This window comes from Phyllostomus discolor, chromosome 1 (genome assembly GCF_004126475.2).
Source record: "Phyllostomus discolor isolate MPI-MPIP mPhyDis1 chromosome 1, mPhyDis1.pri.v3, whole genome shotgun sequence".
NCBI classification, from domain to species: Eukaryota; Metazoa; Chordata; class Mammalia; order Chiroptera; family Phyllostomidae; genus Phyllostomus; species Phyllostomus discolor.
In genome coordinates, this window is record NC_040903.2 from 156715743 (window position 1) to 156741358 (window position 25616).

Sequence of the window (25616 nt, forward strand, 5' to 3'; positions counted from 1 at the left end):
GCTTTTCAATGGAACATATGGCCAAATTGCGAAAAGTATGGGAGGAGAGGTCAAGAAATGTTCCAGGCACATGTGTAAGTGTTTCAGGGAAGGATGTGTGTGAAGTACAGAGCCCATGCTGGACATGGCTCATCTGGGGAACTATTAGTAATTCAACTGAAATGGTCAAGTAAAGACTGAAGTATCATGTAAGGGACAGTGGAGGGGCTTGGGGAAGTGGCAGTCAGTGCAACCATTGAGTTAAGCAGAGGTAAGATCACTAAAGCCCTTGTAAACAATGGGAAGGAATTCAGACTTGGATCTGAAAAGAGCTGGAAGCCAGTGAAGAATTTTAGGCAAGAGGTTAATACAATCAGGCATTATGATAGATCACTCTGGGTATGTGAGGAATCATTTATTTAAAAAAAAATCAAGATTCACTGTAGGTAGGTCAGTTAGGAGAATGCTGAGGACACTTAGGTGAAAAATAACAATGGCCTAAATCAAGAGTGTTAATAGTAAATGTGGAGTAGAGTCTTGAGAGAGATTTAGGAAGTGGAATAAGTAGGTCTTAGTGATTGATTGGATATGAGTCCAGAGGAAAGAATCAAGGATGGTACCTAAGTGTCTGTGTTCAGCAGCTAGGCAAATAGTGATGACAAGAAATGTGTATTGTTGGTATTGGAGGAAAGAAGATGGGTCTGATTTTGGACATGTTGAGTTTGAGGTACTTGCAGGAAATGTCCAGTGAGCTCAGGCTAGAGCTCATGAGAGCAGTCTAGCTTAAAGGTAAAGATTGAGGAGTCAACGGCATTAGATGTATTTAATCTGGAGTCCACGTGGGACTTCAGGAGGTTTTGCGAAATGTATATTTGTATGTGTGTCTGGAAGCTTTTATAATTGTGGAGAATTCTGTGGTGTAAAAAGACAAAATATCTGTTCTGGTGAGAAATTCAGCCACAGAATATGTTGTTATGGATGAAGAGGGTGGAGAGCAAAAGGATAATCGTTCAGAATAGTGCCTGGAGCCACCAGCTCCACCACCTCTGAAACCCAAAACAAAGAGGGCAAACAGCAGAGATCAAAGTCAGGATTGTGAAGTCTGTTGGAACTAGATAAGGGTCAAATTAAAAGCAAGTCAGGGGGTGGGGTGCTGAGTGATTAGGTGATGGGCATCTGTGGCTTTCTGGGCTAGATCAGTGGTTCTCAAACTTCAGTGTTCATCAGAATCACCTGGAGAGCTTGTTAAAACATGGATTGCTGGGCCTCATTGCCCAGTTTTTCTGTAGCTCTGGAGGAAGGGGCTTGAAAATTGCATTTCTAACGAGTTCCCAAGTGAAGCTACTGCTGCTGGTCCAGGAACCACACTTTGAGAACCACGGGGCTAGATGATTTAGGGCTGGTGTAAGAGCTGGGCAGAACAGACATGTACGCAAGATTATAAAATCATGGACATGTGGACTTGGAAAAAGTACAGACTGATTGTTTCATGGTACACATAAGGAAAGTGAGTTCCAGATCTACTGCACAAGTTTCTACAGTAGTAAAGCCAGAATATGGACAAAAACCCTAGTGTTAAACACTGTTATTTCCACCATGCCCTCCTGCTGCCTGAAAATGGAATACATCTCTAACACTAGTCACTTAAGAATTATGCAACTTCAGATTTAAAGTTCCTGCTTCTAGAAAATATAAATTGTGGGTTAGGATGTTTTCTTATTTTCCCTTTCTTCGTACATCATCTCTTATTCGGATTATTTCCTTGACCAGCGCCTGATCGAGGAAGAGAACATGCTGGCACCATCTCTAAAGCAGTTCTCCCTGCGAGTGGAGATTCTGCCATCCTACATTCCAGTGAGGGTTGCTGAAAAAATCCTGTTTGTTGGAGAATCTGTTCAGATGTTTGAGAATCAAAATGTCAACCTGACTAGAAAAGGTAGGAATCTCCTTGCACAATGTACCCCATCCTCAAAGACCCTTCTTCTTCTCCTTTTTTTTTAAAAGACTATTTTTTAGAGAGAGGGAGGAGGGAAAACCTATCTGTTGTCTCTTGCATGACCCCACTGAGGAACCTGGCCTGCAACCCAGGCATGTGCCCTGACCAGGAATCAGACCAGCAACCTTTTGGTTTGGGACGAAGCCCAACCCACTGAGCGACACCAGACAGGGCCTCACAGGCCCTTCTTGACGTTCTGTGACTCTGAAGTATGCCTGGTCAGAGTGAGTGGCTAGCAGTGTTTATGTGCTGACGTTTCAGCACAGCCATGATGTGTTTGCCTGAAGCAGGTGAAGGAGCTGCACCACCGTGGTTGGGAATCCTTGCCTGCCCCAGTTGCTCTCTGTCTTCCTGTAACAGTGCCCTCCTATTTTGCAGGATCCATTTTGAAAAACCAGGAGGACACTTTCGCTGCGGAGCTGCATCGTCTCAAGCAGCAGCCGCTCTTCAGCCTGGTGGATTTTGAGCAGGTGGTAGATCGTATTCGTAGCACTGTGGCTGAGGTTTGTCTTTCATAGCATATTTTCTTAGGAAGAAAGTGGACTAATTTCCTCAGAAATTTGACTTTTATTTCTCCTTAATGTAGTAAGAACTTAGCTTGAAAGGAAATGTTTGAGAGAGTTGAGGGACAAGACAAAAATGAAAGCATTCTCTCTGTTCTTGTAATAGAGGTAGAACTACTTTAGCATTGTCACACCTAACAGGAGTTTGCTAGTTAAGCAGTCAGTTGAATAAAGGGAGGTCTTGGTTTTATTTCAGATAGTTAGCATTTTGAGGTTGTCGATACACAGTAGTTGGCAATAACTCCAGGGGATCAATGGATTCTGACTAAATTTAGTGCCTTACTTATATTTTAGAATGGCTTTATTATTCTGTCATTTGTGGATATGATACTCCTGAGGAAGGCAAAACAAGTATAATTTTTCCATTCCTATAAATGAAAAAAAAAATACTCAGAAAGCTAACTTGTCTGGTGTTGCACAGTAAGTAACAAAGATGAGATCAGAAACAGGTCTTTTGGCTTCTACCTAGTCCAGTGTTCTTATATGAGTAGTGATCAGTAATTTTTCAAATGGGCATATGTTCTGTAGCTTATGATAAAATTTGGCTCACAGGGGTGTGATAACGTGAAATGACATCTTTAATTAGTCAACTGTGCTGTTAACTATGTTAGTAGTTTCCAACTCTGGCTGTAAAATCACCTGTGGAAATCTTAAAATGTACTTGCACCAAGTCCTTACCTCCACAGCTTCTGACTTGTAAGTCAGGAGGGAGTAGGTACTTGTCTGATTGCTTTGACTTTGTCCCACAAGTTTTTGGCCTAGGTAGTGTTTTCATTATCATTCTGTTCTAAGAAATTTTTAATTTTCTTTTTAACCCAAAGGATTTATTAAGTTTTAGTCTTATTACACTATAAGTCCTTTGGGATTTATTGAGGCTTTTTAATGGACTATTAGCAGGTCTGTTTTTTGTTTTTAATTGCTTTCCATGTGCCCAGAGAATGTATATTCTATGCTGAGCCTAGAGTTCTGTGCATGTTGTAATTCCTCATTTTCAGGTTATATGTTACATATGTACATATTTATTAGGAATATATATTTGTTTTGTTGTGTATATATAATGTCCTCTATCACATATATTTGTATATGTACATAGTATATTTTGACTTCAGTTCTATTTTATTAGTTATTAAGATCACTATCCATGTTTCTTTCAGGTCATGGTTATCTGGTATGTCTTCTTCCATCCTTTATTTTCAACTTTTCCATGGGCTTTAATCCCACCCTTTTCCCTCCCTCTCCCAAGCAATCACTGATCTGTCATCTATAGAACCTGTCACTTTAGATTAGTGGGCATTTTCTAGGTTTTATATAAATAAAGTCAAACAGTATGTACTCTTTTATGGTGAAAGGTGGGTCAGGCTTCTTTTACTCAGCATAATTATTTTGAGATTAATCCATGTTGCATGTATCAATAGTTTCTTCCTTTTTTTTCCCTAGCTTGCACAGGACACTCATATGAACATCACTAATACATGTTATTTCAAATACTTCTCTAAATATAGAAGAGCTATCACATCCATCCCCTGATATAGCACTCTTCTCAAAGTATGCTACTGTACTACACATGTCCTGGCCAGGTATCTCAGTTGGTTAGAGCATCGTCCCCATATTCCAAAGTTGCAATTTCAATTCCTGGTCAAGGCACGTAAAAGAATTAACCAATGAATGCATAAATAAGTGGAAAAAACAAATCGGTGTTTCTCTCTCTTGCTCCATTTCTCTGTCTCTAAAATCTATAAATTAAAAAAAAATGTTTTAAGTATCTTAAGCATACAATTCTTTTAAAAAATTTTTCAATTACAGTTGACATACAATATAATAGTTTCAGATATGCAATACAGTGATTAGACACTTATATAACTCACGAAGCGATCCCCCTGATAAATCTAGTACCCATCAGGCACCATGCAGTTATTACAATATTAACTATGTTCCCTATGGTACACTGGATTTTCTCATAACTGTTTTTATAATTGTCAATTAGTACATCTTAATCCCTTCCCTTTTTCACCCATCCCTTCAACTACCCTTCCATCTGGCAATCAGGAATTTGTCCTCTGTATCTATTAGTTTGTTTCTGTTTTGCTTGTTCATTTTTGTGTTTTAGATTCCACATATAAGTGAAGTCATCTTGTATTTGTCTTTCTCTGTCTGACTTATTTCACTTAGCATAATACCCTCAGACATGTTCTCATCCATGTTGTCACAATGGCAAGGTTTCATTCTTTTTTATGGCTGAGTAATATTCTGTTATCTGTCAGTGGGCACTTAGGTTGCTTCCCTATCTTGACTATTGTAAATAATGCTGTAATGAACACAGGGATGCATATATCTTTTTGAATTAGTGTTTTGGATCTCTTCAGATAAATACCTGGCAGTGGAATTGCTGGGTCACATAGTAGTTCCATTTTTTAATTTTTTTTAAAGATTTTATTTATTTTTAGAGAGGGAAGGGAGGGAGACAGAGAGAGAGAGAGAAACATCAATGTGCAGTTGCTGGTGTCATGGCCTGCAACCCAGGCATGTACCCTGACTGGGAATTGAACCTGCGACACTTTGGTTTGCAGCCCATGCTCAATCCACTGAGCTACACCAGCCAGGGCTTCATTTTTTAATTTTTTGAGGAACCTTTACTTCATACTATTATCCATAGTGGCTGAACTAACTTACATTCCCACCAACAGTATACAAAGGTTTTCTTTTCTCCAAATCCTCATCAACACATTATTTCTTCTTGATGATAGCCATTTTATTTTTTAATTCAAATTGTATTTTATTGTATATGCTATTCCAGTTGTCCTAATTATTCCTCCTTTTTCACCCTCCTCCCAAAACACCCCACTCCCTCAGGCAATCCCCACACCATTGTCCATGTGCCTGGGTCATGCATATATATTTTTTGGCTACTCTATTTCCTATGCTACTTTACATCCCCAAAACTATTCTGTAACAACCAATTTGTACTTCTTAATCCCTTCACTATTTTTGCCCATTCCCCCAACACCCCTCCCATCTGGCAACCTTCAAAATATTCTCTGTATCGATGATTCTGTTTGTTTCATTTATTTTGTTTTTTAGATTCAATTATTGATAGATATGTATTTGTTGCCATTTTATTGCTCATGTTTTTGATCTTCTTAAAGCAGACCCTTTAAACATTCATGTAATACTGGTGATGATGAACTCCTTTATCTTTTTCTTGTCTGGGAAGCACTTTATCTGTCCTTCGATTCTAAATAATAGCTTTGCTGGATAAAGTAATCTTGGTTGTAGGTTCCTTGCTTTTCATCACTTTGAATATTTCTTGCCAATCCCTCTGGCCTGCAAACTTTCTGAGAAATCAGCTGAGAATCTTATGGGAGCTCCCTTGTGGGTAACTAACTACCTTTCTCTTGCTGCTTTTAAGATTCTCTTTTATCTTTAATCTTTGGCATGTTAATTATGATGTGTCTTGGTGCAGGCCCCTTTAGGTTCATCTTGTTTGGGATGATGGCCATTTTAACAGGTGTGAGCTGATATCTCATTCTAGTTTTGATTTGCATTTTCCTGACGATTAGTGATGTTAAGCTATCTTTTCATGTTCCTGTTGCCCATTTGGATTTCGTCTTTGGAAAAATGTCTACTTAGTTCCTTTGCCCATTTGTTAATTGGATTGAGGCTATTTTGTTATTGAGTTATATGAGTTTTATTAATATATTTTGGATATTAACCCCTTATCAAATATATGGTTTGCATATATTTTCTCTCATTCAGCCTTTTCATTTTGTTATTTCTTTTTTTTATTGATTTTTAGAGAGAGGGAGAGAGAGAGAAACATGGATTTGTTGTTTCACTTATTTATTCAGTCACTGGTTGATTCTTGCGTGTTCCCTGATGAGGGATCAAACCCATAGCCTTGGTGTATCAGGATGATGTTCTAACCACCAGAGTTACCCAACCAGCGTGATTATTTCTTTTGCTGTGCAGAAGCTTTTCAGTTTGTGTAGTTCCATTTGTATTTTGCTTTGTTGTTTGTGATTATGGTGTCATATTTTAAAAAATCATTATCAAGACAAATGTCAAGGAATTTCTTCCCTACACTTTTTTCTAGGAATTTTATATAGTAGGTCTTATGCTTAAGTCTTTGATCCATTTTGAGTTAATTATTGTGTATGGTGTAAGATAGGAGTCCAATTTTATTTTTATGCATGTGTCTATCCAGTTTTCACAGCACCATTTATTGAAAAGACAATCCTTTCCTTTTTGGGTGTTCTTGGTTCTCTTGTCAAATATTAGTGACCATCTATGTGGACACTTAATTTTTTTAAAGAGATTTACTTATTTATTTATTTATTTTTAGCGAGATGGGAAGGGAGAGAGAAAGAGAGGGAGAGAAACATCAATTGGTTGCCTCTCCTACCCCAACTAGGGATCTGGCCTGCATGTGCCCTAACTGGAAGTTGAAGTGGCAGTCTTTCAGTTTTAGGCCAGCACTCAATCCACGGAGTCACACCAGCCAAGGCAGGGGAATTTAATTCTGAGCTTTCTGTTCTGTTCCATTGGTCTCTGTGTTTGTTTTTATGCCAGTACCATACTTTTTAAATTACTGTAGCTTTGTAATATAGTTTGACATTAAAACTGTATGCTGCCTATGGCTATGTTGTTCTTTATCAGAATTGCTTTGGCTATTAGGGGTCTTCTGTGGTTCCATACAAATTTTATAATAGTTTTTTCTATTTCTCTGAAGAATATCTTTGGTATTTTGATAGGGATTGCATTTAACCTATAGATGACTTTAGGTGGTATGGACATTTTGACTATTAATTCTTCTGATCCATGAATATGGAATGTCTTTCAGTTTGTGCCGTCTTTGATTTCTTTCAATGTCTTGTGGGTTTTGTTGTACATATCTTCCACTTCCATGGTTAAGTTTGTTCTTTTACTCAGTGTAATTGGTATTAATCCATTTTTCATCTATCAGTAGTTTATTCCTTTTTGTTGCTGAGTAGTACCCCATTGTTCATACCAATGTATTTTCTCTTCATATGTTGCTAAACATTTGGTTTGTTCCCTCATTGTAGTTTTAATTTTCATTCCCCTGATGACTAATGGTGTTTTTTTATATGCTTATTTGCCATCCATATATCTTCTTTGGCAAAGTGTCTGTTCAAATGTTCTGTCCATTTTTATTGTTTCTGTTTTGTTTTCTTACTGTTGGGTTTCAAGAATTCTGTATTCTAATTATAAGCCCTTTATATGGGACTTACAGATATTTTCTCCCAGTCTATGAAGACTTTTCATTTTCTTAAAACTGTATTTCAAAAGAAGTTAACTTTTATTAAATACAATTTATCAATTTTTATTCTTTTATGGTTCTTGCTTTTGGCATTGTACCTAAGAAACCATTGCAGTCCCAAAGATTTTCTCCTTTGTTTTCCTCTAAAAAGTATATAGTTTTCAGTTTTACTGTTAGGTTTGTGATTATTTTGATTTAATTTTTGTACGTGGTGTAAGGTATGAATCAACTTTTAATTTTTTCCATGTGGATATCCAATTGTTCTAGCAACTTGTTTTTTTTATTATCTTTTGTGTATTTATATTGCTACTATCCTTACCTCTTTAAGTTTGTTTATCAAAAATATTTAAAATTTTTTATCTTTTTCATGGGTCAGATTTCCCAGGAAACAGATTCTGAGACTAAAATTTGGTAGCAAGGAGTAAGGGAAATGGGATTGAGCAGAGAGAGAAGGTAAACTGTGATATAGTTGCAACAGAATCTTTGGCCAATCCTATGCTGAGTTCTGAAGCTAGAATGGCCCTTCCGAGGTGTCCTAAATTGAGGATCGAGTGCTATGCCATTGTACATCTGCATCAAATATTAGATGTGGACTCTCCTCAGGGAGAAGAACCATTGGTAAGGAAGCTCCCTTTAGCCAAAGGCAATTCCTGGAGGACCAACATCAGGCAATGCTCCCAATAACTGGGGTAATGAATACCTCAGTCTTACAGGGGAGATACGGGTAACACACTATGGATCCACTCTGTTGTAAAACTTCTACTTCACATGGTGTGTCTTACCTAGTCTGTTGTATTTCTTTTACTCTTCACACATCTGGTTATTTTGACCTGTGTGCTTATATTTCCCAGGAGATGTCAGCTACTATGTCTATTAGTGCGCATTAGAGAAGGGCCAACAGCCAGTTCTTAATCTATGTCAGTTCCAGTAAGAGAGAGAGGAGGGGATGAGTGCCAGGGTGGGGATCCCGCACACCCTGAATCAGTATTGATCACTTCACTGAACAAACTCTTGTCACGATTTTACCTTTGATACTGGTAATAGTTAGGCAGTTGATTTCTGTATATTAATCCTCAACACCGTGCTGAATTCTCTTACTAGTTTTAATAATCTGTGTATCAGTTCTCTTAGACTTTCTATGGAGATATCATCTGTTAATAAAAATAGTTTTATTTCTTCCTTTCCAGCAATACATATTTTTTCCTTATCTTACTGCATTGGCGAAGTATTTAGTATAATTTTGAGTGACTTTAAAAGAATTTCTTATGTTTCACCATAAAATAGGTTGTCTGCTGTGGGTTTCTGGTATATACCCATTCTAAGAATACATTTCCTCTATTTGTTTTTTTCTAAAATCATGAATGGATGTTGACTTTTTATCAGATGATTTTTCTGCATCTATTGAAGTGATCATATGGTTTTTCTTTTTTTGATCTTTATTAAATTACACTTATATTTAAATTTTTAATTTTTTAGATAAAATTCACATAACACCATTTGAGCCATTTAAAAATAGTATATGGTGATTTTTAGTATATTCACGATGTTGCATAATCATCACCACTATTTAATTTCAGAATATTTCCATCTCATATATGTTTACTTTAAACTACCCTTTCATGCCTGGGTTTAACCCAACTTGGTCATGGCTTATATTCTTTTTTTCAATACATTGCTGGATTTGTACAAAACAATTTTTACAGAAATTTTCATTGTAATGAAATTTTGTCTCTCTTTTGTTGGTTCTTTTCACAGCATCTCTGGAAACTGATGGTGGAAGAGTCAGATTTACTGGGTCAGCTGAAGGTAATCAAAATGACGCTGGTGGGCAATGACTTCATTCTCTAGCCTCTCCTAAAACAGGTTGCCTATACCCAGATTTCTAAGTACCTGGTATGTCCTCAGCCAACTGTGCCAACTCCACCTAATCCTACAGATTTACTACAGTATGAAACTTTAGGTGTTAACATTCTTCTGGCGTAATATAACTGTGTTTTCACTGAGTAAATGATAACAAAGACACACCAGACATCTTGCCGTGAGGGATTGCTAAGTTTGCCCCTTTGAAATGCCAAAAGCCTATTTCCTTTTGTAGGTTAGCTCAGACTGATGAGATTTGGAAATTATATGTATAATTCCAGTAAGACAGTGAGAAGCTCATAGCCCTGCTGGATTACCAAGTTGTAAATTGAAATTTTTTCTGCAGATCATTAAAGACTTTTACCTTCTGGGACGTGGAGAACTGTTTCAGGCCTTCATTGACACAGCTCAACACATGTTAAAAACACCACCCACTGCAGTAACGGAACATGGTAATTGCCTGTGAGCCTGAGAATTACCCGCTTACTGAAGGTGTAGGGTGTTTCTTGGCTGCTGCTGAACCACTTAGGCCTGCTCTACATCGTAGCAGGCTGGTGAGTTACAGCGCAGTGTTTCCAAAGAAGGAAAGCCTTTCGGGTCAGCTTCACACTGAGGTCACTGGGAGTGGCCTCTTGGCTAACCTTTCCTGGAAGAGTTGGTACAGGCCTTCAAACCAGGTATTTCATCTCATCAGATTATAGCCATAGAGTCTTTATGGGACATACTGGAATGTATTGCCACTTACTGTATTAAAATTCTTCAGGTTGTGATGATGGATGCCTCATCTGCACTAACCTGGATAGAAAAGGGAATATATTTGCTATTATATTTCTAACTCTAGGGGGATGGGGAATAGCTGGGCCTCAGAACAGCTGAGGTAGGGGCTTGAATTCTGCTAGGATTCTGTCTTACCATATCTCTTCTGTGTCTCTTGTATACTCTTTGATAGCCTTTCATTCCCATCTGGAAACATGGCCACTTGCTCCTAGGAACATGCCTCACAGTGTCTACTGGAGGAGCCATACCTGGTCTCCCTGGTAGCAAATTAAAAGATTTCAAGGAAAGGGTTTTGATTAGCCTAGTCCAGATCATCTACCTATCCTTGGATCAAAAAGGGAAGACAGTAAGGTGTGCCTGCTTCAATAAAGTGTTTACCTTTGGCCAATGGGAATGACCACCATTTCCACTGAGACTACGTGATGGGAGCTGGGTGAGGATGAGAGTAAAAAAAAAAAAGAAAGGAAATGGGGGGAGGGGAGTGAAGACAGCATTACTATTTTTCTGGCTCTATAAAACCAATAGATGTAATACTTCCCCAGCAGGGGAGATACTATGAACACGAAAACAACAGATATCTACTATACTTACATAGGACATTTTTGGTTACAAATATCAGAAAACCCATTTCAAACTCACTTAAACAAAGGGGAAAATAAGTTATTGATTCTTATAACTGAAAAGGTCAGCGTTTGATCCAGTGGCTCCCATGACACCTTCAGGACTTGGTGTCATTCCATCTTTACCACTGCCTTTCTTCCCAGGCCTGTTCCATACAGTGGCAAGATGGCCTCCAACAAAGTTCACATGCTATTTGCCAAGTCCCTGTTTATCCCTCTCTCACATACATACATAAAAAAGCTGTACTTTTTCAGTCTGAATAGAGCCTCTTAATTGGCCTGGCTTGGGTCATGTTCATAGCCCTAAACAAAATTCAGGGTAGAGTATTACGTTCCATTTGATCATGCCTGAGTCACCTGCCAACCTATAGGACCAGGTATTGTCAACTACATGGATTGTACTGGGCAGGGGAGATTCTCCAGGGAAAATGAAGGAGGAGCACATGCTAGTCAGATAAAAGCAACCAACATCGACTGCATCCTATTGTGTTAGGCAGGCTGGGGAGAGGTGGAAAGCAGGGTTTGTTATGTAGCTAAGCATTCTTGTCAACCTGTGTGTTCCCTCTTGCAGATGTGAATGTGGCCTTCCAACAGTCAGCACACAAGGTGTTGCTAGATGATGACAATCTTCTCCCTCTGTTGCACTTGACAATTGAGTACCATGGAAAGGAGCATAAAGGTTTGTCTTCTTTCTTGCATCTTTCTGCTCCTATTGGTCATCTTCTGTTCTCCTATTTCTGCTTCCATCCACCTCCACTGAAACCGTATCATTTTGGACCTTAGAAACCAGCTAGCCCAAATTTTATATGGAAGAAAAGGGAAGGAAGTCCAGAGAGGCTGAGTGAGGTGCCCAGGCTGTGGTTTTTGTTTTTGTCATGCCACTGGAATTGTCTGTTTATGTCAAGCCACTAGACTTTAAGGTTGAAAAAAAAATCTCTAGAAGGCCTCTTAAGAGAACTTCACACAGACATTTCCTTGCCTCTCTAAATCTCCTTTCAGTCCCTTTATGCTTCTGACACTGCAGGCTGAGTGAGTGTTCATTTCATGAATGCTATTCAATTGCTGAAGCTCGGGTTCTAGTTTAGCAAAGTCTAATCTAGACACCCTTCCTTCTCATCTTGACAGATGCTACTCAGGCCAGAGAATGTCCTTCCCGGGAAACTTCTCCTCGGGAAGCCCCTGCTTCAGGTTGGGCAGCCCTAGGTCTTTCTTACAAAGTGCAGTGGCCACTGCACATTCTCTTCACCCCTGCTGTCCTGGAAAAGTGAGTATTTCTGAGTCTTCCACAAGTAAATATGACCCACCTTACTTCCCAGCGAAGAAAACAGGAACAGAATTGGTGGGAAAACAACAGCCATCAGAATAGCTTTTCAACAGTCTGTAAATCAGAGGTTTGAAACTCAAATGCCTTCAGGAGCTGGACAGAAAACATTAATTAACAAGTGAAGCCACAGATGCGAGACAGTAGGGAGTGGCGGACACTGGAATAAATGAGAGGTTCAAACCCTTAAAAGCAGGAGAGGTTTTTTGTTTTGTTTTGTTTTGAAGGCAAAATAACAAGCAGTTTACAGGCTGCCAGTTTGTGACCCCTGGGGCATGCAGTCTCTGAACCACGTTGAGCCTGGCCTTTCATAGTTCTATCAGGCTGACAAGGTTTCTCCCTAACTTTTCTAATTTTCTTTATATATTTGGGAACACTTTCCAAGCTCAAATGTTTGTTGTGGACTTTAGCTGCTGGGGAGAAGATCACCTTCTTATCCCCAGGGAGAGGCAATGGGGGCAGCCAAGCTGGGTGGAGGGTGAAGTGAAGGAGCATTACACCAGTGTGCTGAGACTCTTGGATCAGCCTCGGTCTTTACCCTGGGAGCCTGCCAAGTGCTGTTGCTCAGCCCCATAGGGACCTAACAGCCCTAAACGGGAGGAAAACTAGAGCTCTAGAGAAAAGAGGCAGAAGTATACTTGGCTGCTAGTAGCCTCCGAAAGCCATCCCCAAGCCATTTCAGGAACGTCCCAAGTCCTTGTACAGGTGCTGGCACTGGCCCCCGGCCTGGCCCCCCCGGACGGGAGCTGTCACGCTCAGGCTAGAGGAATTGAGAAGAGGGAAACAAGTAAGCCAAAGGGCTCCTCTTAATCCTCTCTCTTCCTGTTCCAACCCCCTTTACTTTTCGGGGGAGAGAAGCTTAGGATATGAGAGACTAGGCATAAACTGGAGAAGACAAGGCTTGTTTCAGGGGGAAGATCCTGTGGCAGGTTCAGAGCCCACAGCCCTAACAGTCCACTCATCTCTTCACTTGATGTGCTGCTCTTAATACCCTTAAAGAAATCAAACTCAAGTATTTTTAAAACTTTCTATTATGAAAGTTTCCAAATATAAACAAAAGTATGGACTATAATGAATTTCCATGTATGTACTATCCTGTTTCAGTAACCTGTTTCAGTAACCATCAACATTACAGTACTGGCTTTATTACTTAATTAATTAATTAATCTATTTGTTAGAGCCTATAAAGCAACCCTAGACATGTCATTTCACTCCATCACTATGTCATTCAAAAAGGCTTTTTTTTTTTAACATAACTACAATGCCATCATTGTGCCCAATAAAATTAATAATTCCTTATTATCTGATATCCAGTCCATATTGAAATTTCCCTAGTTATCTGAAAGTCTTTTTTTTGCCCTGGCTGTGTAGCTCAGTTAGAATGTCATCCTAATACACCAAGGTTGCAGAATCGATACCCAGTCAGGGCACATACAAGAATCAACCAATGAATGTATAAATAAGTGGAGCAACAAATCACTGTTTCTCTCTCTCTCTCTAATCGAAATAAATAAACAAATAAATAGTTGGGTTTATTCAAGTCAGAATCCAAACAAGGTATACTATTTTCAGTATGTTGTTCCATTAATAATAATTTTTAGCCCTGACCTGTGAGGCTAAGTGGTTGGGCATCGTCCCACAAAGTGAAGGTTGTTGGTTCAATTCCCTGTCCAAGCACATGCCTGGGTTGTGGGCCAGTCCCCAGTTTGGGTGGATACAAGAGGCAACCAATTGCTGTTTCTCTCCCTCTCTTTCTCCCTCCCCTTCCCTTCTCTCTACAAATACATAAATAAAATCTTTTTTAAAAATAGGAAATTTTTAAAAAACACGCTGTACTACCAGGAATCAGCTGCACTTCCCATGTGCCTTTTCAGTACAGGGCTCAGCATTAGGCAACTGCCCCCTGAGCTTCCTGCAAGGGGATCTCAGCAAAAGGAGCCCTCGATTTTATTTTCTCTTTGGGCTTCATGGACACAAAATCAGATTAACAGAAATCCTTGGTTCCTAACAATTCTTCTTATGGGTCCTTGCAAGACTCTCCTTCTAAACACACACACACACACACACACACACACACACGTGTGCCATAACACCACTTCCCAGCACAAAAACTACAACAGTGACAATAATGTCCATCTACCTATGTGGTCCTTCCCAGTCCTGCCCCCTTGCCTCCCACATCCCAAAGGGACCACTCTCCTAAATTTCATATTTGTGTGTGTGTGTGTGTGTGTGTGTGTGTGTGTATCTCTATATATTCCCTCCATATATATTCCATATATGTATACATACACACATAAAGACTTTATTTTATTTCTAGAGACGGAAAGGGCAGGAGAAAGAGAGGGAGAGAAACATCAATGTGTGGTTGCCTATCACGTGCCCAACGCCACTGATGACCTGGGCCACAACCCAGCCATGTGCCCTGACTGGGAATCGAACCAGTGCCCCTTTACTTCCCAGTCTGGCACTCAATCCACTGAGCCACACCAATCAGGGCTATAGATAGATATTTTTATAACATCTGTCTATATATTCCCCTAAAGTATACTTTTTTCTGTTTAGTTGTTTTAAGCACTATAAGAAGGTTATGAGACTGTATGTAATCTTTTGAGGTTTATCTTTTTTATGCAAAATGATATTACTGGGAGTCGTTTGGTTGGGTTGTACAGCTGAAGTCAAATGGATAGCTATATAATAGTCCATCATATAAATAAACCAGTTTTATCTGTCTACATCTCTAGCCATTCTTACTAACTTCCTGCCTTTTTAAGGAGGGGCTAGTGGCACAAAGTCCTAGGATCTGTCAAGTGGATGGGAGCAGGGAGTGAAATTTTTATCTTGCATAGCCTGATGTTTCTGTCCCAGGTACAATGTTGTTTTCAAGTACTTACTGAGTGTGCGCCGCGTACAAGCCGAACTGCAGCACTGCTGGGCCCTCCAGATGCAACGCAAACACCTCAAGTCCAACCAGACAGACGCAGTCAAGTGGCGCCTAAGAAACCACATGGCATTCTTGGTGGATAATCTTCAGTACTATCTCCAGGTCTGTGCTGACAGATGAGTGGAAGGAAGGGGTATGAAGGAAAGTCGAGGACCCAGGCAGGAGTCATTGAAGAGGGCCTGCAATCCTGCATTTGGTGAAACACTGGGGGTTTGAGAAAATTCACAGATTATATCACTAGGCATGTTTCTTGGGGACATTTTAGAGGAGAGTGAAAATAAATAAAGGAGAATGAGGGGTTAGGGTCCTTATCAGCAGTACAGTATTTAATTATTGTTGACTTGACCCTTTTTAAAATAACTTTTTATTGACTGATTTTTAGAGAGAGAGGAAGAGAGAGAGGAATATCACTCTTGTTCCACTTGTACATTCACTGGTTGTTTCTTGTGTGTGCCATGACCTGAAATCAAACCTGCAACCTTGGCCTAATGGGACAATGCTCTAACCAACCTAGCTACCAGCTAGGGCTTTGACCCTCATTTTTATAGTTTGCTGTAGCTTCAGGAATCCTATAGGACTTAACTAAGTCAGTCAGTGGAGGGGATGTGGCATGAAGGGATTGACTTAGGGCAGGCAGTGGGATGTGGTATCTGCTAAGACATTGGAGGCTGTTAAGGATTAGGCAACTAACTTTCTACAGTGCTAGGTCTATAGCGGTATCTTTAGTGAGCCATAAAGTGGCTTGGATAGGAGGCAGAGAATTTCTACAATATGTCATCCTGTCGGGCATCTTATGTCCTTGAGTGCTCAGAATGTGCAAGGTGCTAAAATTATTTGTGTAATTGTCTATCAGGTAGATGTGCTGGAATCTCAGTTCTCACAGCTGCTTCATCAAATCAATTCTACCCGAGACTTTGAAAGCATACGATTGGCTCACGACCACTTCCTGAGCAATTTGCTGGCTCAGTCCTTTATCTTGTTGAAACCTGTAAGTAGGACTTGTTGGTTTCCTCAGACTGCTTCTAGCCTGTTCCCTTAGAGTTGCCAGGATATGGAACTATCATTAAGTAATTGTTCACTCTGTTTTGAGACATTTTTAACAACTTATGAAAACAAAAGGGAATATAAATGTTTTTGAATTTCTGAAATACATCATAGGATGTGGTGAGCAGCTAGCTATAGATGAAAGAATTATGTGCTTAACCCTCAGAAGGAAGGATTTCGAGAAATTTTAAAAACCTTTCTCACACCATAGAAAGACCAACAAAAAGCATGTGGAACTTACTTTCCTAGCAATGTTTTGAATAAGGCTCAACCAGTTGTTTGAAAGTTGGTCTTTCAATTTTCAACTAGGATAGTGTCTCCTCTCAACATGTGTGTGTGTGTATATATTACACATATGTATGTATGCGTATCTCCTTCAGGGAAGTTATTCTTAACTCTGGATCCACGTGGAAATCATCTGGGAGCTGTAAAAAATCTAGGACCCAGAGCACTTAAATGAGAGTCCCTGGAGTGGGACCCAGGTACCAGTATTTTTCCAAGCTCACAAGCTGATTCTAATTCCAGGATAAAAAAACGAGAAGATTAAAATGAGCCCTTGTAGTTTCTACTGGTACACTTCATCTGTGATGTGCAATGACTGTCATTCCGCAGCTGTGCACAGCACAAGTGCTACAAACTTCTCTTTTGTTCTGGCATTTGGGCTGTTATGTTTGCTGCACTAAGGAGAAGTGAGTTATATAAACGACACTCCAAAGGGTTCAGTGAATTGAAAACAACCAAGAGCCACTGTGATGGGGATGTTTGCCATGAATGAATGCATCCTTAGGGAAAAGCAGACTCTCAGAGCAGGTGGTCACCACTAAATATTTATTAGAGTGCTTACTGTATGCAAGGCACTGGGGATACAAAGAGGTATAAGTCATGGCTCTGCCCTTAAGGAGCTCACAATCTAGTTGGAGAAACAGGACATACATACATATACAGGTTAGTAACAACACAGGTGGGCTGAACAAATGCCGGGTGAATAGTATAGGTAATATATAGAGGAGAAACAATTAGGTCACTAAAGACTATGGTGGCACAAGGGAAGGGAACCTGGTATTAGGAGGAGAGTATCCCAGGCACAGGGAACAACACTGAAAGCAAAGCTCAAGGCAGGAGCGCACACAGTGGGTCCAAGAAACGGTGATCAGCGTAATACAGCTAGAGTGGAGATTTTGTGCAGGGGTGACTAAGCGTACAACAGCATCTCTGCCAGGAAGGGGAGGGCTTGTCTTATACATGTTGCATTTGGAGGGGTTGGCAAGACTTGCACATGGCATTGTCTCTCCTGAGGTCAGATGTGGGAGCACGAGAATAAGTTAGCTCTTATTTTCCCAAATCTTTAATTTCACAGATCTTTTTCCTAATGCCAGCTCTTATTTCCTGGGTAGGTGTTTCACTGCCTGAATGAAATTCTGGATCTCTGTCACAGCTTTTGCTCGTTGGTCAGTCAGAACCTCGGCCCACTGGATGAGCGTGGGGCCGCCCAGCTGAGCATCCTGGTGAAGGTGAGTCTGCCTGGCCAGCGGAAGTGTGCAGCCCTGCCCAAAGGGTAGAGGTGGTTTTCCCAGTGGGGAAACTGTATCTTTCCCTTTGAGGTAATAAAACATTTCCCCAGTATTTACACAGAAGTAACAAGATACAAACTTAAATATTGGTATCAGTTGATTTTGAAGCAGATAATTATGTGTTGCCTCAGTGTTCAAATATAGTTCAGCCTCGAATAGCTTATTCAACCCACCAAATATGAATTGGCTTTGCTCTCACTTTCGCATATCCAGCCTGCTTACTTCCTTAAACTAACCCTGTCTCACTGAGATTACAATTATCTCCTGTAACAAAAATGCACAGGCTCTCCCCAAACCCAGTACATGACAATGTATTAATTTGAAACCAGCTGCTAAATTCCTACTGAGAATGAGAGTACTTCACGTAGGAAGTCTTGCATTCTATGGACTCAGTACTAAGAAGTCATTTTAGGAGCCAGTAGAAATGGGAAAGTGGGAAGACCAGGTGGTGCTACAGAATTTTGAGCAAGGCTTTTCCAAGGAACACCCCCTTCCCAACGTCTCCATGTGGATAGTTGGTGAGTCAAGAGGAATGACAGCTCGAGTCCTTCTCTCTGCAGGGCTTTAGCCGCCAGTCTTCACTCCTATTCAAGATTCTCTCCAGTGTTCGGAATCATCAAATCAACTCAGATTTGGCTCAGCTACTGTTACGACTAGATTATAACAAATATTACACCCAGGCTGGTGGAACTCTGGGCAGGTAGGAACAACCCTTGGGAAACTCATTGGACTGTGTGTGTGGCTTTCATAAAATGAGCTGTAGAATTCCAAAGCTAGAAGCAGATTTCAGCCATTTAGTCCATATACCCTTATTTTATAAACAAGGAAACTAAGGCTCAGAGAGATAAAGGGCCATGTCTGATCGTCTTTAATAATTTTAATGGATTATTTTCCAGTAAAAGCCATCATCATAGTAAAATACGAAATTCCTGAGGCTGAGATGGGTTTTAGGTTCTCCCCTAGGTTGTTTTGCTGTGCAGGGAGGCAGCGTGGCTTCAGTTCCCAGTTCGGACCTTAACTAGCTATAGAGTCTTAGGCACCCTGCCTGGCAGGTCCACAGCTTGTGTGTCTGTGAAAGGAGGGGACAGCCCCTTCTAACTCTGAACTTTTTAAATCTAATACTGAGATTCAGTAGTTGGCTTCTCTCAGAGGTCTATCCCATTTTATAAAGCATGTCATTGTTTTCCTTTGTCCCTGATATGTCCTTGAGCAGATTTTTCTCAAGCAATTTTAGTATAACAGTCAAAGAAACATTGTTTTAAGATGACATTATTTAGATCACAGGTATCCCTGATTCATATTTTCTATGAAGAAAACCTTTGTTTGATGAAGTTCTTTTTTCCTTTTTTCTAGTTTTGGGATGTGAAAATTTCTGGTTCACAAACTGAAATAACAAGTCTATCCCACTGCATTCGCATCTTGAACAGAAGACTCAAAACCAACATCCCATTCCCTAGACACTCACCAAATGTCTGCAAACTACTGAGGCAGCTCTACTCTCATCCTAGAAGCAATTACTGAACATTCGTGGACACAAACCCTTCCCTTTGTTCGCACATGGAAGGGTCTGCCCCACCTGAGGGGAGATCAGAACTTGCCCACAAAGGACACGTGGCATCATTTCTGCCTGTGCTGACCCATCACACTGAGAACATTTGTCAGATAAGTTCATGTTTTGAGCACCTACTATGTACATAGTTACTGTTCAAGCTGCAAAAGACAGAGTAGTAAGTACTATGTAGCAGAAAGTTAAATATTTTGTGGCTTGTGTGAATAAGAAATTATGTTTATAAATAGGTCAACTGCTGGATGTTACCACTGAGCAAGAAGTGCACCAGGTAAGATAGGTTTCCCCCACCCCACAGACCCTCTGTCCTCCTTTTGAAAACTGAAATTGAGAATGTCCCATCCTTAAGGAGCTTCAAAACTGTGAATCTGAAGAATTTTACCAATAACTTCCAATTATTTCAGACTGGTAAAAGGGCAATTCTAGCTATTGACAATGCGTTTAAAAATATTTTTTTAACAAAGAAAAAATCTCCTTTAAAAAATTGAGGTCAAATTATGAGATTTAAAGTACTGAAAATCGCAGGTCTAATTTTCCCACTTTAGGAGAACCACAGGTTCTCTAAACTCTAGCCCAACCATCACTGGGAACCACTAATGCTCGTGTCAGTGTAAATGAAAATAAATGTTCATTGAATAATTTCCTTTAAACCAAAAAAGAATGCAGCATTATGGCTTCAGTTTGTAGCTGCTCGGTCTGGTCCTCACTGCTTCATCTTCCACTGCATACTCTATACCCTTGTTCTCTGCAACTGTCAGCTAAAGATGACCCCTTCCGTGGCTGCCCCTGAAGCAGGGGTTAGCAAACCATCGCCTGCCACCTGTGTTTATAAAGGCTCACTGGAACACAGTCACTCTCGTTCGTTTACCTGTTGTCTGTGGTTGCTTTCATGCCATCATGGTAAAGATGAGTAGTTGTGACATAGTAAGTGACCCACAAAGCCTAAATACTTACTACTTGGCAGAAAAATATTTCTGATCCCTGTTTTAGAGAATGAAAGGACAGCAACAGGGCTGATGCTAGGTGTTGGGAAGGAAGAACTACCTGCATCTGTGACAACAGTAATAAAATTTTGTGTCTGTGACTAGAGCTTCTAACATTTCCAAGTGTTATCACTTTCTCATGTTTATCCTTGCGGAACATCATCCCATCAAGTTTACAGTCACTACCCATTCACAGCAATCGGTCCTTTTAGCTCCGACAGCACAGTACCCACAGGTCAGTTTAGTGAGTTCAACTCTGTGGAGGGAGATTTACTTTTCAATTTTGACAGGAAACAGAGCTGTGCTGAATTTCACTCAGCTTTTGGCACAATTATTAATCTGGGCCCACTGTAAAATCAGGTTTTCAGGAAGTATTTTAGAGATCCCAGGATAACCTTTTGACAGTGACACCACAGAAAACTTTAAAAGTCACTCCTTGTTATTTTCCTAAGCTAGCTGTCCCCTTAGAGTGAACAAGGCTATTGAAAACCACAGAAAAGGTACTGTTTGTCTTACTACTTGTGCTATGATTAAGCTCAAAGAAGTGGATGAAGAAATCCCAGTTACTACAACCAAAGAGATTCAACATTTATTTTATCATAAAAGTCCAGCAAATAAAACTATATACAAGATCCATGCAAAGAATCCAATTACACACAAGACACATTTAAAACCTTGTTAAAACACAGTCTCCACAACAACAGGGAATAAAACTGGTAAGACCAAGTATCCTTAGTGAGAAATATAATCATGTTTATATTTTGGATGCTGCTTGAATCCAATTCTTTCCCCAACAATGAGGCACTGGATCACCCACTCTTGTGATACCACAGGCAGCTGCAATGCTTCAGCGCACTTCAGCACCGAGGCTGGGCATGAGGGGTCCGTCACCACCACGTCAAATATCCCTAAAGCAATATCTGCAGGAAGCAGGGGAAGGTAAACAAAGAAAGGAGACTCAATTTAGTCCTCCATTAAAAAGCCAGATGTGCCAATATATCCCACTCTGCCCAAACTAAAAACCCTTTATGTGAAGTTATCATCACTAAATGCTGACCTTATGAAATGTTTAGCAAATACACCACTGGACACCAACAGAAGCATAAACAGCCCATTGCTCCACTCATGTTGACTCACCTCTTGAAGATGGTACTTTTCTTCTCTTAGGTTAACCATATCTGTGTTTCTATCATCAGACTGAGACTTAAACCACAAGGCCTAACAGCTGTGGGTCTAGGGACATCCTTACAGCAATAACAACACACAAACTCTCCAGGTACCTTTGTTATGGGCACTTGAATGGTGCTGTTTCACGGAGGCTGCCCCCCCGGTCATAAGGATCTCAGACCAGAGCTCCAGGAAGTTCTGTTGTTGGTCTGATACCAAGAGTACCTTCAGATTCTGGAAAGGGTTTTCACGGGGTTGCCTATGAAGGAGTCAGAGACACAGTAGCTTGGAATTAGAAGGGACCTTAGCATGACAGATACTGTCCAATAACAGCTCTTCTACAAAGGGGCTAAGATACACAGGGATACTTTAAAAACCCCTGCATGCAGGCACCACCCCCACTTCCTCTTTCTGTGAATGATGTGTATTCTCTGGGATCATGGCCTTCTAATCACCCCTTCTGATTTCCATGTTTGTCCTGGGGCTAAAAATAAGTCCAATCATTTTTGACTTATCAAAAATCATTTTTGACTCAATCAAAAAAAATGAGTCTACATTTTTTTAAATGCCTTGCTTAAAACTTAGTCCCCTAACTTTACAGGTTGAGAATATTGAACCTACATAAAAATGCTCATACATTTTCAAAAGGTCCCTAACCAGTATACCCTAGCGAAATAAACTAGGTAAACTGCTAATAAGCTCAAATCTATTCAAATTTTGTAATTTATTATGTGATCACTCTTGTTTCTAGAAAGTTACTCTAGATTCTTCCCCTACAGAGGCTTGCTGTCTTCCTATCATTCTAGATGGGCTCTTAAATGCTCACCAATCCAGAATTCTTTGCTCCTCAAGGCTGTAACCAGCTGGCAGCAGGTAATTGCGGTAATTCTGTAGCTGGTTGGCATGGCAACTGTCATGGACCCAGACATGAGACACACAAGGAATCCCACTGGCAAGGCACAGGAAGTACTTCCGGGTTCGACAATGCTGATCCGCAATTAGGAGACACTGGTAAGCCGTGTTACACTGGAAGAAAAGGAGCAGAACTGGTGGGTCTGGTGATGTCTATGGAAAGTCCCTGAACAGCCCAAGTCATTGACAACAGTTTTGAATACTTCTAAAATGACCCTTGAACGACATGGGTTTGAACAGCACTGGTCTACTTTACAGATTTTTTCAATCCACCCACACAGTTCAAACCCATGTTCAAAGGGTCAGCTCCACTGCTAGGAATCCAGCATGGGAAGGGCCAACTGGTTATACATAAGTTTTGACTGTGCGAGAGGTCAGCCCCCTGTAACCCCCATGTTGTTCAGGGGTCAACTGTACTACCCAAAATGTGATTGAGCCTGTGCTTCTGCCCAAGGTCTCTTTTCTCACTGACAGACTCAGTGGCTTCCCTGCATCTCTCCTTGCCTCACCTGCAGCTTTCTGGGGGCCTAAATCTTCAAGGGACAACTGAATTCCATGTACCCAGCATTTTAGGCTAAGAATTAGAAACACTATAACAGGGATTTCTATTAAACAAAAATTTTAATCTGCTTTGTCTTAGCAAAAGACCCAAAGTCATTAACTAACCCAGATTCTAACTTCTCTTCCTTGTACACAGTAAAAACCCTATTTCACCCAACAACTTTTGGCAGTTTCCCAGTTCCTGGAATCTCTAGCTATTTGTCCTCGCAGGCCCCTTCTCACTATAGCAAGGGGACTCTTCATTACTGCCCTCCTGGGAGGCTACACAGAAACTCCTCACCTGAGCTTCATTGAAGTCTTCGAGAATATAGCCAGCTCCTGCTCGAAGCTGGGATTCTGTGTACTGCTTGTTGAAAGGAGGAATTTCTAAAAATTCTATATTAAAAGAAAAAAAACAGATAACCAAGATATCAGTTACTATTGGTTGGTTGCTTATTTGCTACTTTATGCCTGTTTTTTACGGCCCCTTTCCCCTCCCCAGCTACCTCCAGAGCACAATATCTCAAAGACAGCTCAAGGGCTTCCCCGTGGCTCAGAAAAAGGCCTATGAAGTGCTGCCAAAAGAAGGGACAACAATAGGTAGGGCAGGGAAGACAAGAAAAAGAGGTAGGCCCTAGACCTAAAAACATCAAACATTTCTGCACTAAGACTGAATCAATGAACTCTTCACAGGGGATGGACACAACCACTGCCCCTAGTAATTTATTCCAGCTTGAGTAACCCGTACCATCAAGTTCTTCCTCAGGTCCACCCTGAATCTGTCCTGCAAACTAAGCCCATTTCCTCTAATTCTGCCTTCTGTGGAGATGACAAATCTATTTAATACTTTCTATACGAGAGCCTTCAAGTTCTCCCTTTATCATTTTACCTCTGTGCACTAAAACTTTCATAAACCAAAACACTCAAAAGAAAGTAGGGGTTTTCAAATTTAATGGATTAAGTGAAAATTTGCCAGAAAATCCTGTTTCAACTTTTTTATTGAAAACTATCTACCTTTGATGACCTTGAAGTACCTCAGGACACTGAATATCAATAACTGCTCTACAGTCTTGAGGATGAAGAAGTTATGAGATGAAGCAGAAGCTGTAATGACCCTAGGCAATTAGAAATTGCTTCTTTTGACCAAATATCTAATTTGAGCTTGTTTTCTTGTTATCTGCTCCTCTTATATATAAATAACATTTTAAAAAGAGAAAAAAAGCAAGACATTAGCAATTTTAGTTATTAGGGGCTCTGTGAAATTAAGTGCTAATGAATTGATCACAAATAAAAAACCCAACCAAATGCATAAATGTTTACGCCAGGACCACTCCTCTTCCCTGTCACAGCCAGTGGTAAACCCTGGTACAGCAGACCCCTGCTGAGACAGCTCCGCACTTTGGTGCCCCTTCTGCTGCCTGCTGGAGCTGCTCAGGCAGTGCTGATGCCCCAGCTCTGACTGCCCAGCCTATTTACCTTGGTTGCCCTTTTCTTGATTCAGCATTCTACACATTTTTTCTCAAAATGAAAGCAAACTGGGAACTCAGAACATAGCAGGACTATTTTTCAGTTTTGTCACTACATCTTTTTGACCCATCTCAGTATATCATGTCACAATTGTCAGTGCCAGCAATCCACTGCCGAGTCTCTGCTGAGGTCCTTTATTTTTCTCAAGACTTCTATTTTATGTCTGCTTAATCCAGGACTGTTTCTAGTTCTGACCTACTTAGATTTTAATTGCCATTTACATTTCTTTGCATTTATGTAATCAAATATTGCCTAGGTCTAGGCAGTCCATTTCTCTAATTTTTCTCAATTAGTTTGGATTTAATGTAAATTACTTTTATCTTACGAGTGATTCTGCCCAACCAGAGGCTAAAATGAATGTTTTAAATCCCATCATTTAAACCAAGGATAAAGATACTAAATAAACCTAAATCAAAGATAAAAAGTACTTTAGTACAGGTACTAAATCCAGAGTCACTCCCTGTGGCTGATAGGTCCCTGATGGTGTGCTCCCTAACAAGACTGGGTGCAAAATTCTGAACTCATTAGTAAAAATATCTGAAGTTAAATTCAAGTATTTTACTGATCCCCTGACATCGAAGGAATTCCCATTTATCTGCAAAACATACCACATAGTTTCTTGAAAACTAATTCTGTAGAGGACTGTTTTAGTACAAATGTCTTCAGCCTTCTTGAGATTGAGGAACCTCTAAACATTCTCATGCTAAAAGTATCAAGGATTTTGGTTGTGCTGCGGTAACGTCCAAGGATGAAAGAGCAACATAAAGCAGATATCTTCACCATAACCACACTTTCCACAAGAAACCTAGAGATCCCTCTAAAAAACGATCCAAATCCCTCCTCATTTAGACAAGGCCTACCTCCTCTCACTCACATTTATAGGATGAGATTAAATACATTTACTGTATCAGCAAGGGAAAATGGAAGGAAGTTTTAAGTCAAGCTTTTAAGATCTCACACAGGCTCACAG

General features: G+C 40.2%; 2 protein-coding genes and 1 long non-coding RNA gene across 5 annotated transcripts in view; 2 read left to right on the forward strand and 1 right to left on the reverse strand.

Moving 5' to 3' along the window:
- TUBGCP4 (tubulin gamma complex associated protein 4) overlaps positions 1 to 20601 on the forward strand; it is a 34829-nt gene extending 14228 nt beyond the window's left edge. The window contains exons 8-18 of one of the 3 annotated variants that reach the window (XM_028506988.2): positions 1750 to 1915; positions 2354 to 2478; positions 9569 to 9619; positions 10020 to 10125; positions 11642 to 11749; positions 12196 to 12334; positions 15260 to 15437; positions 16189 to 16323; positions 17774 to 17890; positions 18511 to 18650; positions 19304 to 20601. In XM_028506988.2, coding sequence (XP_028362789.1) covers positions 1750 to 1915; positions 2354 to 2478; positions 9569 to 9619; positions 10020 to 10125; positions 11642 to 11749; positions 12196 to 12334; positions 15260 to 15437; positions 16189 to 16323; positions 17774 to 17890; positions 18511 to 18650; positions 19304 to 19316 — 1278 coding nt within the window. In that variant the 3' untranslated portion in view covers positions 19317 to 20601. The remainder of the gene's footprint in view (positions 1 to 1749; positions 1916 to 2353; positions 2479 to 9568; positions 9620 to 10019; positions 10126 to 11641; positions 11750 to 12195; positions 12335 to 15259; positions 15438 to 16188; positions 16324 to 17773; positions 17891 to 18510; positions 18651 to 19303) is intronic. The other 2 variants (XM_028506989.2, XM_036032518.1) reach the window with 2 other exon arrangements.
- TP53BP1 (tumor protein p53 binding protein 1) overlaps positions 17193 to 25616 on the reverse strand; it is an 83347-nt gene continuing 74923 nt past the window's right edge. The window contains 4 exon segments of the mRNA XM_036032358.1: positions 17193 to 21420; positions 21781 to 21926; positions 22494 to 22693; positions 23421 to 23515. Coding sequence (XP_035888251.1) covers positions 21233 to 21420; positions 21781 to 21926; positions 22494 to 22693; positions 23421 to 23515 — 629 coding nt within the window. The 3' untranslated portion in view covers positions 17193 to 21232.
- LOC118502021 lies at positions 21416 to 22628 on the forward strand. Its single transcript, XR_004904698.1, has 2 exons — positions 21416 to 21776; positions 22474 to 22628. It is a non-coding gene; the product is annotated as an uncharacterized LOC118502021 (long non-coding RNA).